The sequence below is a fragment of the Nothoprocta perdicaria genome, unplaced genomic scaffold (assembly GCF_003342845.1).
Source record: "Nothoprocta perdicaria isolate Ctin4 unplaced genomic scaffold, notPer1 scaffold_6, whole genome shotgun sequence".
NCBI lineage: Eukaryota > Metazoa > Chordata > Aves > Tinamiformes > Tinamidae > Nothoprocta > Nothoprocta perdicaria.
In genome coordinates, this window is record NW_020455865.1 from 7,043,424 (window position 1) to 7,062,821 (window position 19,398).

Sequence of the window (19,398 nt, forward strand, 5' to 3'; positions counted from 1 at the left end):
GCCGCCCGCGTGACGGCGCCGCGCCCCGCGCCGCTCGTGACGTCAGCGCGCCCCCGCAGCATGCTGGGGGCTGCAGTCCCTGCGCGGAGTCCTGACAGGCTCGCAGTGCGCGTGCGCACGGGGCGGGGGGGTTGATCCTGCCCCTCTTTCTCCCCCGCGAGGGGCAGCCCCCACCCCGCGCGCGTGCGCACAGGCAGCGGCGAGCGTAGCCCGTGTGCACCCCCGATGTCCCTGGTATGCACCCCCCCCAGGGAGCACCCCACAATGGAGCACCCTGTGTGTGCACCCCACAATGGGGCGCCCCTTGTGTGCACCCATGTGTGCATCACGTGTGTGCACCCCCCAGTGCAGCACCCGTTGTGTGCAGCACGTGTGTGCACCCCTCCGTGTGTGCACCCCTTTTGTTCAGTCCCACCTGTGTGCACCCTGTGTGTGTGCACCTCGTGTGCACCCAGTGTGTGCAGGCTGCATGTATGCACCCTGTGCATGTGCACCCTCCATGTGTGCACCCCCATGTGCAAGCTCATGCGTGCACCCCCCTCGTGGGTGTGCCCCGTGTGTGCACCCGCTGATCTGTACACTCCCATTCGTGTGCACGGGGTCAGTGCATCGCCAAGCGTGGCTGGGGGCAGCATGTGGGTCCAGAGCTGATTCGACTTGTAATTGTTTTCTTTTTATTCTTTCTAGCTTTACAATACCTATTTTCGTGTGGATTGAGCTATATGTATCTGCCAAGTTTTGTCTTTTTTATTCTAATTTTTATTTAATGTTGTTGACATATTTAACTTTCTTTTTGTGTCTTTTCCTTTTCTTTTTCCTTTTTTTTTTTTCTTCAGGATCCTGAGCATGTGCTAGTTTTTTGAGTGTTTTGCATCATGTATTGAAAATCTGCACTTTTCAGCCCTTTCCATAAACTACACTAAAGCAAGCAACTATATTTAGATCCCCAAGCGGTAAATATAATCAGTTGATTGGGTGATGCACGTGAAAAACAGGCAGTGAACAGGCATGCAGCTGTGGTTGCTTATCCAAGGACCCGTTCCAGGCTCATCCAGGCGGATCCCAATTCCTTTCCCACAGTGGCCCCATGTCTGCCTGTGGTGGCCGGTGTTGGGTGCAGCTGCCTTGGACAGGGGGGACATTGGAGGTTTGGGGAGCCGCTGGAGTGTTTGGGGACATGCGAGAGTCCCCACTGCTGTCCCTGCTGTGGCGGCGGGGCTCTCTGCTGGTGCCTGAAGGGCACAAGCAGTGGGTGGAGGAGGTATCTGCCAGGAACACATTGCGCTGGGCCAGGGAGCGTCGCGTGGACCTCGGAGACATGGCCCTCCCTTCCTGCTGTAGGGGCCTCCTTGTGCTGCACCCGTCCTGTGCAGGGCCAGCTGCCAGGATGGCTGCTCTGGAAGGAAAATCCCTGCCTGTTGTGATCCTTGTTGTGCATTCTGACACCTGGGTGTTTGGGGGGAAATGGAAAATTGTGCGGCACTAAGTTCTCAAGGGCCTCTTGGTGAGGCTGCCCGGACCACCAGTGCTTGCCGCAGCCTGCGCAGCACGCCCAGAGCCATCACCTGGCTCTGCAGGATGGCCTCGCTCCGTTAAGGGGCCTTTCCCTCACTAAGGGGCCTTTCCCTTGTTAAGGGGCCGTTCCCTCCCCGGCGGCTGGTGCTGAGGCTGTCTCAGGGTGGGACTGTGCTCCCAGCGAGACAGGGCGGGGGGCTGCCCCCGCAGCACCACGCAGGACCCTCATCAAGTCCAGCTTTCTCCTTCCCGCAGGGCTAACACATGAGGCTGCCAGAGCGGTGCGGTGGAGGCAGCCCTTTATGAGGCTCTCAATAAGATTTTAAAGAGCTTTTAAAAACAAGTCATCATCACTTTCCATGAAATCCTTTGTAAGTGCAGCCATGTCTCCCCTCCCTGCCCGGCCGCCAGCTCCTTCCACCTCCCCACCCTGTTTGCTCTCGCTCGCAGCCCTGAGCTTCCCCTTTGGAGATGCTGGATAGGTCTGGAGCGGACTCCTGCCACCCCTTGCAGCAATCACAGGACGAGGAAGTGCCACCTGGAAGGCTGTTCCTGCCCCTTGATGACCCCTTGGTGCCATGTGTTTTGGCCTGTGCCTAGGACATGAGCTGTCCCTGCTCAGCTGCCCACACAGGGGGACAGTGAAGGAGGCACGAGCACCATGTGCTGCTCCCTGCAGCCAACACTGAGATCTCTTAAATGCAGTGGCCTTGGGTCTGGCAGGACAGACGATCAGGTCGTTTTGGAAGAGCCATGATCTGAGAAGTTGTTCTGTGTTGAGTCTAATGACCCGAGGCAGTCGAGACCAGCGGTTGGGTAACGSAGGGACATGGTTGCCCCCAGGGACAGGCAAGAAGGCAGTGACACTGGCAGGACCTTGTCCACAGGGCAAAGGGAGCATGAAACCAGAGTGTGTAGGAGCTGGAATTTATTGGCATCCAGGAAAGCAATGCACCTGTGAGGTGAGACTTGTCCTCCCGAGGTTTTCTGTGAGGATCGGAAGGAAGATGCTGGTGACGGCCGGCACTGTGCGTCCGGAAGCGCGGCTGCRCGTGCCGGAGGGCTGCGGAGGCCGGGAGCCATCCTCGGCACGTGCCACGAGAGGGCAGCAGTCCCTCACAGACCGGGGCGTCCCAAACTGCCCCGTGTGCGGGCGGCCGCYGCGCGCAGGCCTCGCGCACAGCCGCGGCGGTGGCACCGGTGACGCACGGCTGTGCCCAGTGCCTGCACGGCCGTCGCTCCACCGGGACTCACCACCCTTGCCCACGGACACAGGCGCAGCCCTCGTACTCTGCTTTGGCCTTGTGCAGCTCCGAGGTGGTCCTCCTAGGTGCCCCCAGGGCCACACACCTGCCCCTGGGCTCGCGTGAGGCCTTCTGGGCTCCTTGCAGCTGCTTCCCCCCTCCGCAGACTTGTGCCGCTTGGAGCCACGTTGTCCGCTCTGGAGCCGCCAAGGGAGCGCTGCATTCCCCAAAAGGCCCCTCCTCTTGCCCCAYGCTCCCCGCAAGCCCCATCCACGCAGGCGTCGTGGGCTGCGGGCCCCATTCAGCCCAGCTCCCTGCGCTGGTGGCGTTGCCACATTGCCCAGGTGGTGCTGGGGTCTAGCTCTGGGAGGACATGCATGGCTGAAGGAGCCTGTCTGGCTCTGTGCACGCGCTGCACTGGGACCTTCCTCGCAGCCCCAGGTGACATGGGCCTATAACTAACAGCAGGCAGAGTTAAAGCTGTCAGAGCACTTCATAGCCCCATTGGTTAGCACACCAACAATATCTCACTGCAAGAGAAATTCCAAGGCAAACACATCTATTGATTTCCTTTCTAACTCTCTTTCAATGGATTTGCCAACAAATGGGGTATTATTCCATTAAGTAATAAAGTGGCAGCCAGTGCCAGTGAATAACGTATTGTCCATAAATCCCCAACCCTGCTCGTGGTGGCAGCTGTGCTGTCTATCCCAGCTGGAGGGTGGCATGAGCTGGGAGGCAGAGCAGAATCCCTCTTCCCTGTGGTGAAATGTAAAGCTCTGGGTATGAGTGATTAAGAGTTGAGCATCAGTAACATAACTCACTGAACCATGAGGAATTCCTACCTGGTCTATTCCTTAAATTCCCTCTATGGCTTCAGCTAGAGAACCTTTTTTCCGCATTCCAAGCTTTACTGCTATTAAAGAGCTACCACATCCTACCCCTGATGCGGCTGCATTCTTGTGGGAAGTGGAGTGATTCCTAGTTTTGGAATGACTTAGGATCTTTTGGAACAGACACTGTATAAAATGCTGGACCACTAGCAAAACCATTGCCTCCCGGGAGCTCTCAAAACAAAACAGCTCTCAAATACAAAAGAATTAGGTATAATGCTTTTGTTATATTAGTAGTGTCTCCCTCTTGTCCAAGCACTAGGAGGTGCTGCTGGTGCTGCTGTCAGTGTTTTCGAGGTCTATAACTGCTGCCTCCTGAGCGAGGACCCCTGACCATCGTGTGGACAGTCACCTCTTATTTGAGATTGTTTAAATCGCAGTGGAGCAGAGATGCAGAGCTGTGCACCAGAGCAGCCAACCAACTCCACTGCACATTCTGCAGTGCTCGTCCTCCATACAAGGCTAGGTTTTTTGTTTTTGTTTTTGTTTTTGGTTTTTTTTTTTGGTTTTGTTTTTTTAATTTTTTTGAATACATATTTCAGACAAACAAACAAACTAATAAYTCCCACAAGTTTCTGTGATGCATCTAACCACATCCGCAGCTCTGTGCTTCCAAACAGATGTTGCCAGGATTCACTGAGTTGCCAACAGCATTAGCGAAAGCATGTTCAGATGCAAAGGCTGATAAGGAATCCCTCCTTCTTCGTTCTTGGTACACTGTGATGCAGCTCCAGCTGCCGAGGCCCTCTTGCTGCCAGAATGGGGCCTTTGGAGCAACCGAGCAGTGGTGACCTGCAAAGACTTCCCCTGGGAACACAGCAGAGACTTTAAAAGAACAATCTGAATGCTTTGGGAGGTTATCCAGTCCTGCGGAAGGCTCTTGCAATGAAGACYTGAACAATAAAGCTGAATTTACTTACTCTGGACTTGACCCAAAYTGCAGTGAAGACAACAAGAGTGTTTCTGTTGGCTTCAGTGGCAACTGGAGATGGCATTTCAATGTTAAGTTTCAGGGTCTGGTTCTGATTCTCTCTAATCCAATGGTAAAAACGTCCTTTGATTTCATCAGAAATAGGATTGGACCATGCATTTTTTAGTCCAAGAAGCCAGTCAGCTGGGCCTCAGCGCTGACGAATATTGTACAGCAACTAGGTAATAAAAGCCAGATCAAGCCTCCAGGAACACACAAGGTTTCTCCAGTTCACTGTTGGGTTTGCTTTGGGGAGAGTAGGTTGGCTTGTGAGTCCCTTATTTGCATGCAAATAACTGAACAAATAGCTGAAATTCATCTCAGACATAGTAAAGAGAGAGATATAGAGATCCCGTTCTCTCTCAATTCTTCAGCTCAAGTTGCAACAGCAAGTCCAGGAATAAAGCTGATGTGTTTTGGGGGAATATTTCTCCCTGATTCAATTTACTCTTCTGTGAGACCCTGGAGGTGACAGGTGAAGTGAGAGAAAGAAACAGTCTCGATTGTGGAAACCACCAGCTTTCTGGGAACAAATGCTGAAGGCACCTGGAGCTGATGCTTTCCGCTCCCGGAGCAAGTAGATGAGGACCAGCAGTTCCTCCTCACTGCCTCTCCCTGACTCTGAAGCAGCTGGCTCACAAAGCAGGTTGTGCAGCCAGCACTCAGAATGGATTTTAATTGCAGAAATGGGGTGATTATTCCCTTAGGATTGTACTTAGGCCCCCAAAGCTCATTCCACAAAAGCTATCAGGAATTGCTATCCAGCAATGATGACTTCTAGTCTAGTCTTCTAGGCTGGCAATTTGGCAGTGATGCCTGTCTCCCTCCACTGAGCTGTGTTTTGTTCCATTTTTGTCATCTGGAGTTGAACCCGGAGCCTTTTTGATACAAGGGAACACCATGAATCAGTTGCCAGCACATTGAACTGTTAACCTGAACTACAGTAACCCCTTACGTCCCCAGGAATGCGGTCTACAAAGTATTCTTGTTCCCCAAAGTGACTSGGGCTTCAGCTGTAATAAGAAGGATTAAATGCAGACACACATTTCTATCTAACCTATGAAATCTACTGTGCTGACAAGTCTGTCACAAGTCACCCGAACCCATGGTTAATCTTCCATTACTGACAGAGTGTGCCTGCTATKCAAGGAGAGCTGCACTACTCATGCAGCTTCCCCAATGAGCCACTGTTTTTTCTATCTTTTTTTTTTTTTAAATTTATTTTATTATTATTTGTAGAAATCAAATTATGTCCCAGTGCAGATCCACTTGGTGACTGCTACTATTGAAGAGGCTTTAATCCCTTTGTATTTCCTTCAGAAGGAAGGAGGAGCCCTTTTCCTGATGCTAGTCCCTCTTGAGTGCTTTTAAACTACCACTTCTACCATCCCAAAACAGCTGCAGTGCCCTTTCCAGGGAGCGATGGGTGAACAAGGTGACTAGTTGTGCAGGACATGTTCAGTGAGCTCCTGTTCATTTTTTCCCCCTGCTAAAGGGATTTGTGTTTTAAGTGGATAGAAGCTGGAGGGCTGCTGTCCTCGTCTAGCCAGCTCTAGCCCACCACTTGCAGGGAAGCCATGTCCTCTCCTTCTCCAAGGTGACATCTGTGGTGGAGTAGAACTGCATGGAGCTTCATCTGTATTCCAGGATGAGGCAGCTAATACAACAATTTGAATTAAAGCTCTCCCAACAGCATCAATCAAGCAGTGTTGTCACTCAGCACGGGGCAATGCAGGGAGATTGCTGAACTCACAAGCCAAGCACTCTTGGAGTTATCCCTCTCTTGCTCAGAGGTTTAATTTACTCTGTGCTTGCCTCAGCTTGCTCCATGCAAATGCAGAGTGTAACTGAGGAAGACCAAGAGAAGTTACTGCTCGTTTGTACTCTTAATAGCACCAAAGACCACAAGCACCATGTGAAATTCATCAGGAGAAGGTGCCCTATGCTTCGAATCAGAAAAGACAGATAACAAAGGCAGAAAAGCACAGAGCAGAGAACTTTGATAAGAGCCTCAGGGCAAGGCATCCTAGAATGCTCCAGGAGCTTGACCATACTGCCCATCCACCCTAAGCTCCCTTCATCGGAAGGAGTGAGGCGTGGAGGTCAATGTAAGTGATGATGAGATCAACTGCACAGAAATGTCTGTTGTTGCCAAATATCTATCACTGCCAGCTACAGAGTTAGCTTTGAAGAGGCATACTTGCAGTTTTTTAGGCAAATGATTAGGAAATCACTTTGTTACTGGACTTACCTTGCAAAGTGAGTATAGTTTGGGTGGATGAGGACAACATAGAATTTCACTAATAATTTTTGAAACAAAAGCTATTGTTTCTGTATGGTTTTGCAGGACAGCCCTTGCTGAGTGCTAAATTGTTGTGCCATTTTCATGGAGTCATTGATGGTTGGTTCATACAGGGACTGCCCAATAGTGCTAAATGAGGTGACATAAACTTCTTGTGTAATTTGGACAATGATTTTCAGAAAGGCTTGAAACTGCATGTCAAATCTTTAGGCAAGAGCTGATCCATTGTGACTTCTTATTGACTCTTCCCAAGCCTGAGTGAAGGACACTTGTGGCCAAGAAGGCCACTTCTTGGCCTTGTAGCCAAGAAGGCCAATGGGATCCTGTCCTGCATGAGGAGGAGTGTTGCCAGCAGGTTAAGGGAGGGGATCCTGCCCCACTACTAAGGTCTAGTGGGGCCACACCTGGAGTACTGGGTGCAGTTCTGGGCTCTCCAGTACAACAGGGATGTGGAGGTTCTAGAGAGGGTCCAACGTACAGGGACAAAAATGATTAAGGGAATGGAGCATCTACCATATGAAGAAAAATTAAGTGAGCTGGTCCTGTTTAGCCTGGAGAACAGAAGGCTGAGAGGAGATCTCATCAATATGTAAAAGTRCCTGAGGGGAGAATGTAGAGAGGATGGGGCCAAACTCTTCTTGATGCTGGCCAGTGATGGGATAAGAGGTAATGGGTACAAATTTAAACAGGCAGTTCCTTCTCCACATGAGGAGCAACTTCTTTCCTGTGAAGGTGACAGAACCTTGGAACAGGCTGCCCAGGGAGGCTGTGGAGACTCCTCTGGAGATCTTCAAAATCCACCTGGATGTGACCCTGTGCCACATGCTCCAGGTGTTGCTGGAGCAGGCAGTTGGACTAGATGGTTTCTAGGAGTCCCTTCCAACCTTAAGCATTCTGTGATTCTGTGACATATCCAGCCATTAGATGTCTGTGGTTTATAATCCTTAGCTATCACACCAATGTTGAAGGACTTGATATAATATTGTCAATCATGAGATTGAGTTATTCCCTTTCTCTTACTTTGATGCTTATGTGCTCACTTAAAACATGGTTCCTAAACATATTTCCTGGTGGAAGTCCCCTGAAATCACTGCTTGAATTCGCATAAATAAGTTTTGCAGCCCAGACAGGGTATTGACATCATAATCTTCTTTTTTTCTAAATGTACTTTGGTAGCTATATTAAAAAAGAAGAAAGTGTTACTCCTATCTAGAAGCGAGGAGAGGCCTGTGGAATCACCTTGCGGCTTCCATTCCTCTGAGCCACACAATTCCTTGCAGCTTCATGGCTTTCTCTTATCAGGCTTGAAATTGGCTGGAGCCACTCTCCCAGATTTGTAATCCCTCCAAGAACCAGATCCAGCTCTCTTTTTCCATGTCTGTGTATACCACTGTCTCCACTGATGCTGAGACACCTCCTTCACAGACATGTTTCAATTTATCTTAGCAACTGYCCCTCTTTAATCCTGCTGAAAGATGGGTGCGTTGGAATTTGCTCATTCCTGCTCTGACAGCTTTGATCCTGTGCACATAAGTGTTCCCTGACATTCAGAGGGAGGGGGACGGGCTGTCCCTAGCCTGAAGGGCTTAGAGAATAATGAATGAATAGTGTGTTTATTTGTATTTCTAACTGACATGCTCCTTGCCACATCAACTGCATGTCACTGCAAGCTGAGGCCACTGAGTTTTGTTCTTGTATAGCTTCTTTGGACTGGGAGGTTGCTGAAGGCAAAAGACCTTTATCTATTCATCTATCCATCCATCCATCCCTTCCTCCCTCCCTCCCATCCATCCCTCCATCCATCCATCCATCCATCCATCCCTCCATCCATCCATCCATCCATCTCACAATGCTGCGAGCCTTGCTTAGGCACAGGACAGAGAAACTTCTCTTCTGTAGGCCCATTACTAGGCCAAGAAGGTTGGGACTTTCCTCTTGGATCAACCCAAGAGGAGTGTCTACAAACACAGTTTAAATAGGAGTGTACAGTATAAAKATGGGATATCCGGCTCCTCTTCTCAATGCATCCTGGAGCACAGTGCTTTTGCTTGACCTTAGCAAGTGTTTGAGCTAAGGAAGAACAAGTAAGACTCTCTGAATTTATCTCCTTGAGATATACTATGAAATTTCACAGTGGATTTCCCAGGTCTGTTTCCTAAAAGCTGAATGTTAATTACCATTAATAACAGCAATGCTTCTCCATAGTTCCTTCCATGAGTGTATCTAAGAACACAGCACAGTATCTGTTGAGCCTCCCAGCACCTGCTCCAGGCTCTGTGGTGAAGGATCAGAATTGTATCCTGCACTGGAACACTGTTATTCCTTGGAGTTCAGAAAGGGTTTTCTTTGGTAGAGAAGATGTGCTTGGGTGGTTTTATTTCATCTCAAAATGCAAAAAGTGAATGTGCAAATTACAAAAAGGAAGAAAGAAAACATGGCCAACTCTGTCACTTTAGAAGTTGGAAATGCTTACACTTCCAAGCAGTGACCTGCAAGCCCTGTTTTTCTACTTCTCTCCTTGATTTTCTCTGATTTCCTGCTCACACCTGGCCTACAYCAGCAGCTGCATTTATCCTGGCTGCAGTGAAGTTTGGGTTTGGGAAGTACTCTTTGCTGAGATTTATTTTATGCTGTTTATTTTCTTTCCTCTCCCTGTCACCAAACCAGAAACAACTGAGCTTGGGAACAAGAAGGAATTGAAATCCATGCCATTCATCACCTATCTCTCGGGCCTGCTGACGGCACAGATGCTATCTGATGACCACCTCATCTCAGGTGTGGAGATTCACTGCGAGGAGAAAGGACGCTGCCCATCAACCTGCCATTTGTGTCGGCGCCCAGGCAAGGAACAACTCAGTCCTACRCCAGTGCTGCTGGAGATCAGCCGTGTAGTGCCACTGTATGCTCTCATCCAGGACAACGACACCAGAGAGGTGAGTGAGCTGGTGATGGAGCCAGTTCCATCGTTGTGTTCCTGCCTTAGTCACCTCTTAAGTCTGCTTTCCTCTGTCTCTGTGTAAGCATTGAGTTTCCTAGAGCAGGGCRGTCTTTCTGTGAGCATTTGGTGGGGAATACTTCTCAATGGTGTCAAGGACAGTGATGAAGCTGTCAGGTCTTCCTGTCTGCTTCCCACAGCCCCCTTTTTTCCACCTGGCCTCACAGACCTGCCAGGCCTGCCACAGACACTCCACCTTTAGTGGAGTGAGGGCAATGCTGCGAGCAGCCCTGTGCCACAGCAGCTCAGCGATCCTGCTGTGGATAAGGAGCAGCCAAAGCCCTTTGGGGTCCCTGTGTGGTTTAGCAAAGTGAAGGGACAAATCATCCTTCTGGGACCAGTCCAGCCACAGGAGGTCACTGTTACTCCAGGAGGGACCAGCAAATCTTGAGGTCATCCTTCCCCAGGGCCTGGCCTCCTCGCCTTCCTGCAAATCCTGCAAGAACTTCAGTGTCAATAATATGTAGATTTATTTCCCACTTTCTCTCTTCCCTTCAGCCCCCACCCTGTTCCCAAATCCAAAAATGACAGACCTGTTTAAAGTCACTTATTAGCCCTGAGCCTGCACTAGATTAAGAGGCCCAACCTGAGCCAGCGTGTGGCAGCTGTGGGTGGGATGGAGAGGGCTGCAGGTCTGGAAACAATCCTAGCCAATGGAGGTGTGACCACCGAGTGTGATCTTCACCCCCTCCCAGATCTGCAAGCAAAGACCCCCTCCGTGCCTCTCTGTGCATCCAGATCCCTCACAGTGTTTGCCCTTGCTTGTCTAGCCCTTGATCCCACTCCCTTTCTTCCACCCATTCCTCTCTTCATTTTTCCATGCTGCCATGCCCGACTTCCATCCCCCTCTTCTCCTCTCCCTCCAGTTGTTTTCCCCAAACTCTCCTTCTCCCATTGTTYCTCATCCTGTTTTCATGCCTTCCTCCTTCCTTGCTGCCCCTCTACTTTTTCCCCATGCAAAGGTCCCTCCAGCCTGGCTTGGACTGGCCACACTGCTTGCTCTCTATAGTAGCTCTTCAGTGTGTTCGTGCCCCTCTGATTCTGTCCCAGCCCTATCTTGTGGCTTTACAGAGCCCTWGAGACCAAAGTTGGTACCATCGTTGTTCCACCACCCCTGGTGAGAAGAGGATCATCTCCTTTTTAATTCCCCCCCGCCCCCTCCTTTCCCCTGTCATCACCAATGACTACGTAGAGAACGTGGGTTTCTCTAGAGCCAGATGGCATTCATCATCTTCCCCCTTTCTTCACCCATGCCCTTGCTTCCTGCTGGGCATCTGTTAATCATTAGGCATTTACCTGCCTTTGTGTTCAGGCATCGCTGATGCAGGGAGAGCAGCAGAATCGCTGGTTTGCACCAGGCAGGTAGGAGGCTGTTTCTTCACAGTGGTCTGTGAGATGGCAATAGTTCTTTGGGGAGACACATTAGCCAGTAGGGAAGGAGTTAACAGCGAAAGCAAGTGGAGCGCTGCATGATCTGGGGGATCTCCATAGACTCCGCTCACACCAGCACCCATTCCCCAGTGGCAAATGCCACTCTGTCTCATGGCTGGAAGATCCCTCTCCTTCTCTACCCTCCACCTAGCCTCTCCTGCTCCTGTGAGCTTCTCTGGGGCACCTCTGTGTCCGGGGAGTAGGAGAACCTGCGCTCAGCCAGGAGCAGCCTCTCTCCTTCCATCCCGTGCTCCCTCTCAGCAGAGAGCTGGTCCATCAGCTGCTGCTGGAGCACAGCCCACATTGTGCTTTCCACCGCACGCTGTGGGAAGTGGCAAACAAATGAACAAAACCCAAGCAAGAAACCCRCCAGCCACCTTCTAGGAGGCTGTTGAATGAATCCCTCATCCTCTTTGCACCTGCTTGCCCAGGGACGCTGCACACCCAGAAGAAGCCTGTCTTGGCAAGGGTGCATGTTTCGTGTGAATCTGCTTTACCTTCACCCTGGGGCTCTCTCCATCAGCCTTGCTGCCTCAGGACAGCTTGACYCAGAGGCTGGGGACCAGCTCCCCCATCCCAAATGCAAGTGACAGGTTAGCAGTGGTAGGCAGAGGCAGTTGGACTGCTGCAGGAGAGGGGACAAAAGTGTCTGATGCCGAACAGATGCTAAATGTGAAAGCCACTACTCATCCCCAGCTCTTCGTGTCTTGGATTGCTGAGGAAAGTTTCCCCTGTGTCATCCAGAGCAGCAGCTCCTTGGAGTGGGGGGCAGGTCCATGAATACTGTCCTCCCTGACCCATGCCATTCAGCTGATTTGGTCTCGCTCGCAATGCAGGCTCTCTTGATGGCCAGCCCTCTCGCATCCCTTTTCCCCTGCAACCCCTCCAAGGGCCTCGTCCTGGCCATGGCAGGACACAAGGAATGCTTTTGTCTTCCGTGTCCCTGCCTCTGTCTCTTTTGGTGGTGTCCCCATTTCCTCATTGTCAATCAACTATCTCGAAGCAATTTCAGTGTTTTCCTTTCCCCATCTTGCCTGTTCTGTTTTCTTTGATCTTTGTTAAAATTGTCCTGCTTCGTCCATCCTTCTTCATCCTCTGCAGACTACTTCTCACTCTCCTCTTCATCAGTCTCTTTCTTATGGGTTATTTCTCTCTCTCCCTCTCTTCCCCTTGCTCCCCTTCAGCCCCACTGCCAGGGACAGCATTACACCTGAGAGGCTCTGCTGATGTTACCTAGACCTGTGCCTTTGGGATGATAGCCTTCTATAATGCTAGCACTGCTTGTGTGGAAATACACAGGCAAACCTCTCAGCAACACAAGCTCAAGTCATTCAGCTCCAAACATAAAAGATACCAGTCTGCTATGGGAGGCTTTCCCTCATCTTTCTGCTTGAGGTGATGAGAGAGACAAGAGAAGGGAGGTACTGCTCTGTAAGAAATGGCAGCCTCCATGGTGAGAACCACCATGTGGCTGAGACACAGCAGATGTGCTCCAATTTCATTGCAAATGTGAGGTAAAGAAATTGGTTTAAACCATTTTCATGGCCTGTACATTTTCTACCCTTGGGATAGCAAATACCGTTTGGGAGTCTGTAAGATACATCTGACATAAGGAAACGCTGATGAAACCTTTTCTTTCAGCATCAAACAGGAGGCCTGGGCAGTCCCAGGCAGTAACAGTGGCACTGGCCTGTGGCATAAGCAAGACTTGCAGAGATCTAAAATGAGTGCTCTGGCCCTGCAGTTTTGAGCCTAGGAAGAGCACTTTGTCYGGGGAGCCAGGACATCACTGCAGCRCTCTGGCAATGTGAACTGTGCAGATACTGGCCAAGTCTCTTACCTCCAAGCACAGCGTCCACAGCTGAGCACTCTTCTGCCTGCTTTTTTCCCCATTTGTGTGGATAATGCTCAATTGATTTAGCAAATGCTGACCTTATGGGAACAGCAAGCAGATCCCAATTCCCTGATAGTATTAAAAATATATTATACTGTACATCTTTTTCTCTCTCTATAAACATAAACACACACCATAATTGTATATGTGTGTATGTGTGCATATATATCTACATATGCACACACATACAGAGAAAGAAAGAAAGCAAGCAAGTTAAAGAAAGCAAGCAAGTTAACAATATGGATGTTAACATGCAAGACAGATATACAAATTTTGCTCACTTCAGTATATGCCCTTTTTACTATTAGCTGTGTCTTTTCATGTATATCAACAAACTGAGCTTATACACTTATTTAGCACTATTTAGGCATTGCTAAGGAGGAGATTAAGTGAAAAATTACTGATCTGCAAACATGAAACAAGTTAGAAAACTTTATTTCCATATCACTGTGAACTGCTATTTTCTCTTTGCTTTGGAGTAAAGACTTGTAATTTAGAGGGGTCCAGGAAACGGGTTTGGCCTTTTGCTGTCCTAGGAATGTTTTTGTATAAATGCTAGAGAGTAATTGCTGGGAGTTTTTTGCTTGTGGCTGTACTACTGTTTAGGCTCTCTGCTGAGCCCYGGCGGGTGCCGCGCATTGCACTCCTGTTGCTGAAGGCAGTGASTGAGTGTGGGACATGGTCTCCCCACTCCTACACCCAGTGGAAACTGTGCGGAGTCCTTGATAGGAATTATTTGTTTTCCTGTGTGATTGAATAGTGTTCGTCAGAGAACTTGCATGGTCACTGGAATCTGCATCCTGCCTGGTTAATGTAGCATTTGCTGTGGCAGAGGTTGGGCACAAGACTAGCGAAGTTCCTTCTACCAGCACTGGTGCATGCCACGTTTCAAACATTTGCTTTCAGAAATTTTTCTTAGATAATTTCAGGTGCTCCTGTTCTACTACTTTGAAGTTATGGGAGAGGGAGATGAGGAGAGGTGTGAGTCAAGGAAACGTATTCAAAAGTCCTGGTATATGTTGAATGAACTTTCCATAGCCATCATGACTGCTGTGGTTGTGAATAGATGGTTTTACAGAAGAACAACTGTTTGCTCAAATGAAGGATTGCCAGAGTCCCATCTCAGTTGGTCCTGATCAACTGGTGAGACTGAGCTAGTTGGGGTAGCTCTGTTGTCCCTTTTCAGTATGTAACCACTAGCATTTTAACCTCTAGAGATGTATAAAATGACTGAGAAGCTTCACTAGGGACATTGGAAGTGATTTCACTTGAAGTCTCTTGCCCCTGTGTCATACATAGACTGGTCTGCAGTCTCTACCTGCATTTGTTCTCTGCTTAATTTGTGCTCTAACACAGACAGCAGAGTTTGGTTGAAGCAATGGCCCCTCCACTGCCCTGTCAAGAAAGATGCAAGAAAATCTTCATTGTAGGTCATGGAAGAAACCTACACGAGCATCAACGACTGGTGAGACTCGGTGGCATGAGAGCTTCTAGCCACTATATGGCATCCTTCTAGGAAAGCTTCCCTTGGCTCTTGGAGAGAAAAGTCCTGTCAAGCGCAAACGACAGCAGGGAACAGATACGTGCTGACCTTGCGTGTCTTCGGGATGTCCCTTAGAGGGGAATTAAAGAAGAGCTGCATGCTGCCCCAACAAGAATGCTATGGTGCAGTGGTCTCCATCCTCCTCACTGCTCTGCTGCTTCCTGTGCTGGGCCTGTTTTCATTTCATCAACATATTCCTGCCTGTTCCCATGCCATGGGATGGGAAAGGTAGCTCTTATTGCCCAGCAGAGCTCTCAAGTCCTGACCTAAAGAAACCTCTGTCCAGCGGTGAATTTGGGAGGGAGAGGCAGGGAGAGCTCTCTATTTTTCTTCCTCGTGGCAGCAGATTCCCTCCGCAGCTCTCAGTTCAGCACATAGCCAGGGGAGAAAGGGAGGAGGCAAAGCCTGCAATATCATCATTCTCACCTTTCTGCTGCTTTGACTCCCCAGTTCTCTGCAGCTGTGTGACTGACTAACAGCCCAGCTCATGATAATCACCGAGAGGCACAGCCTGAGGAGGAGTGAAAGAGGAGGAGGGAGAGCAGGTTTGCATATTCTAAAAACCTTCAAGTCCCTGGAATAGACGGCTTGCAGCCGAGCCAGGCAGCTAACCCTGAGAGGCACCAGGAGGAGAGAGACGCCCTGCTTTTCCCCGCACCCTCTCCCGCTCCAAACACCAGCTCCTTAAACTACCCTGAGACCTGGAACACTCAGTGCACTCAGGCATGGGTATTACCTGCACTATCCGCCTTCTACTGAGATGCCAGCCCCTGGGGCTAGTGCTGGGTCCTGAGGACCAGAGGTGCCTGGCAGTGGGGAGGAAGGGGTCAGGCTTCTCCATTGGACATAGGTGTTTTGTTTGCTCTCTCCTCCCTCCTGCCTTTCCCCCCCCAAACAAGCAAACACAAAAGCACYGCAGCTCACAGAGCAGCTCGGCCAGCTGCAGAGGTGCTCGGAGGGTGGTGTGGCGAGGGGGGGCAGTGGAGATTAATCTTCTTCCTAGTGGGAGCAATAGGCTCAAAGCCTTGTTGTTTGCATTAAAGGAGACAAATGCACATTGAGCTTGGGTTTTTAGAAGACCCCTAGGACTGTATTTAATTTGAAAATGGAGTAATGCAGCATTCGTCTGCAGCTATGGCTTCCTTGCAGCAGGCACAGCCCACAGGCTGAGCCCTGGCAAGGAGGGAGCATTGGACTAGCAGGGACACCGTGACACTGTGCCCTGGTAGCATCCTGAGGTGGTGCTGGGCACCCTTGGTGCTTTTCCAAGCTAGCCCAGCAGCACCTAGTCAGGGAATCTTGGAGGTGCCAGCAGCTGGGGAAGCCACTGCGCAGTGTCTGTGTGCAGCCTTCCTGCCACCTTCCTCCCTCCAGCACAAAGGGGTAAAGCAGTCCATTTAGTGACCGTCTGGCCTTCTTAGGCTTGGCCAAATACATTTCTGAGAGCTAAGTGGAAAAATGCGATGGGGATGCCTGTCACCGAGCCGCGCACGAGCCTCGAGCAGCAGCATAGCTGGAGCTGCCAGCCAGAGAGCCTAGCTGCAGGGCCAGCCCATGACCAGCCTATGCCCATGGGGGCACGAATGCGCCAGCGTGGCACAAATGAGCCATGGGGGCAGGAATGGGCCAGCACAGCACAGCCCAAGCTCACTGCCGCGGGGAATGCTGCTCCAGGCCTGAGGCAGCCCAGAGCCACCGCGGAGGAGAAGAGCTGGGCGTTGGGCCTCTGCCGAGTTGGCAGCTCTTGTACAAAAGGTTGTGTCCTGAGGATGATGGGAAAGAAAGGCAAGCTGGAGAGAAGAGAGGGAGAAAGCCYGTCTTTCATGTCCCCAGCCCTCCATCCTTCAGGTGGGTTTCTTATGCCATCCTGTGACATTCGGCGATGCTTCATGTGCCAGAACTCGCTGCCTCAGTCCAGCTTCCCCACCAGGTTTCCCTGCCTGGTTGGCTCCCCACTGGGGCACACGGGTGAGCAGCAGCTGGCAGTGCTGACCAGCGGCCTCTCCGCACCAGCTCCAAGGACACGCTGATGCAAACAGGAGCACATCCCTCTTCCCCCCGTGCTGTTCCAGAGGGAGGTTTTCTGCTTGCACAGCCTGGTAATGGGGTGGTAGCAGTTTCAGAAAGAGATACAGAAAGTGGTGTCACTTTCCTCCTAACTCTGCCCCAATCGCCTTGCCTTTATTTGATGCACTTCTTGCCCCAATGGTTATATTTCAGGAGAATGCAAAGCGTTGCTGGTTTTGATATCTCTTCTTGGTGTTTTTGTTAGTTCTCAGTGTCAAGGTTGTCGTGCACTGTCTGTTTGTAAGACATGGTGTGCCATGGGGCTGCATTGCATCTAGGTATGCAGACAGTTGGTATACACTCTATGTGATTGCCCAACAGAATGGTCTTAAGAGTCCAAACCCCACTAATGCATGTCCATCAGCCTCCCATCACCTCCGTTGATGAGGGGAATGGGAAGTCCRCTCCATTTTGTGCCGACTGGCTTCATTCCTATGGCTCTTTAGCACCTGGCCAAAGAGCTCTTGTTGTGAAGCCTCCTTATRTGTCAATGTTGCTCTCAAAGCGCAGAGCAGATTAAAGAGTGTAACTGAGAAATCCAGTACTTTGGGAGCTTGAGAGTTTCCTAATGAATCCCTGTATTTTTTTCCAGCAGGAATTCGGTTTCTTGTATAATGTCCTGACTCTGCAGTTGGCTTTATAATCTAGAGAGTGCCTAAGAAAGGAGCCCCGAATACCATTAGCTAATTGCTGTCCATGTGGCAGCCTAATTGAGCCCATAGTTAAAGCAAATCTAGGTAAGCAGAATTGTATATGTTCACTTGAGGTTCTGGGCTTGAGCAGGATCAAGAGAAACAGGCAACAGCCAGAGAGGGACAGAGGTGGAGGAGAAAGGAGAGGAATCAAAGCAATGAGAGGAATCAAAGCCAGTTTTGGCCTTGGGTCTCCAAGGAAGATTTGGCTTTACCCCTTGATTCCCATTCAAAGATGCAGATATGGAGCACAAATACGAAGGGTCCCGAAGGGAGGGAGACTGTTTCTGATGAAGTCCCACTCCTTTGGGGCTGGAGGCGCGCAAGGCTTTGTGGTGACAGGGCACCTTCCTGTGCCTATGGGGCCACTTTCCCCTCCACACGTCCAGCTCTCGTGCCACCAGCCTGCGTGGCACCACGGTGCAGCGGGGGGTCCCACAGGCTGTGCGAGAACAGAGAAGCCTCCCTGTGCGCAGGTGACTTCCCAAAGCAGCTTCCCAAAGCTGAAGGCACAGCAGATTGGTGCCAGCAACTTCTTTTTCCACAGCCAAAACTGAAACGGAGCCAGAGCRAATGGGGACAATGACTGTATTGTTGAGGTGTTTTTGTTTGGTTGGTTTGAGCTTTCTGTTTATTGTGTGTTTTTTTTTTTAATGTTTGTTTGTTTGTTTTGTTTTAATATCTGTTAATTGGCCATCCTCCTCAGTCCACTGTGCAGTCCTTATACAGTTCTAGCCCACATCCGACTTGAATTAACAAGGAGAAGAATAGACACATTGTAATTGTCCCTATTATGTTATAATAGCAGCTTTGTAGGCTAGGTGTGAAAGCAGAGCCAGCTCACCAGGACAAGGATCTCGCTATAATAAGAARGCTTTTTATTTCCCCTGTTGCCAGGTTTTACAGTGTCCTCTTCTGCTCCCTTGGTTCCCATAAATAAGAGAAATCAGGATGCTGCCCATCCTGGGTCCTTTCCAGCACCCTGACCTTTCCGGCAAACTGCTGAAGAGCCTTCACAGGATGAAGTGCTGGTGATACTGCTCCCCACGGAGAGGCAGCTGGAGGGAGGAAGGGTGTGAGCAACAGATGAGATCACCTGCCAACAGCAGTAGGGAAATTTCATCCTCCTTTGCTGTGAACCTGGAGCAGACTTTCAGACGCGAGCTGCATGATCCTGGAAAGAGTCTCTGGCCTGAGACATCCTTTACTTTTTCCTTCGTTTATTTATTTCTTTTTCTTCCTCTTCTTAGTGATGTCCTGATGGTTAAGGAGCAGCCTTTATGTCCCACTGCACAGCAGTGAGCCTTGCTGTACGGGCATGGAAGGCACTTTTTTTTTCAGAAACTCTGTTGGCTTGATAGTGTCCTATTCAGGCTGTCAAATCCCTGTCCAACCTGCATTCTGTGCTCTCGTTCCCTTGATAAGTACTCCGTGTTCATACTATTACCTATAGGCTGTTTGGGGCATGGCAGCATCCAGGATCTCCTGCCAGTGGCCCCAATGTGTCAGGTGCTCTGTCGGGAGGAGAGGTTTTATACGGTGGGATTTGCTTTGTCAGCAGGGCAGAGCTGCACCTCGTGGGACTGTCTGCTCCCTCCTCCTGGTGACACCTGCYTGTGCGTGAGGAGGAGGTGACAGGGTACAGGCGTCTTCTCCAGCCTGCAAATAGAAAGGGACAGAAGGTCTTGATGAGCTCCCTCAGCCCTGAGAAGCAGGCCGAGCCCGTCTGCTGCCATCACGCTGCCCACGTCCTCTTTCCTTGCCTTCGTCTCTTTGGTGATGGCTTCAGCCTCTCTGCCCTGACCACGGAGATCTGGAGGCAGTGACACCAAAGGTTTCAAGTAGTCTGTGA

The 19,398-nt window shown here is 50.3% G+C and overlaps 1 protein-coding gene across 2 annotated transcripts in view; it reads left to right on the plus strand.

The window, feature by feature from the left end:
* LOC112955795 (astrotactin-2) overlaps positions 1-19,398 on the plus strand; it is a 172,190-nt gene that overhangs the window by 50,022 nt on the left and 102,770 nt on the right. The window contains exons 1-2 of one of the 2 annotated variants that reach the window (XM_026049160.1): positions 6,613-6,730; positions 9,592-9,857. In XM_026049160.1, the coding sequence (XP_025904945.1) occupies positions 9,630-9,857 (228 nt within the window). In that variant the 5' untranslated portion in view covers positions 6,613-6,730; positions 9,592-9,629. Of the gene's footprint in view, positions 1-6,612; positions 6,731-9,591; positions 9,858-19,398 lie in introns of those variants that run through there. The other variant, XM_026049158.1, reaches the window with a different exon arrangement.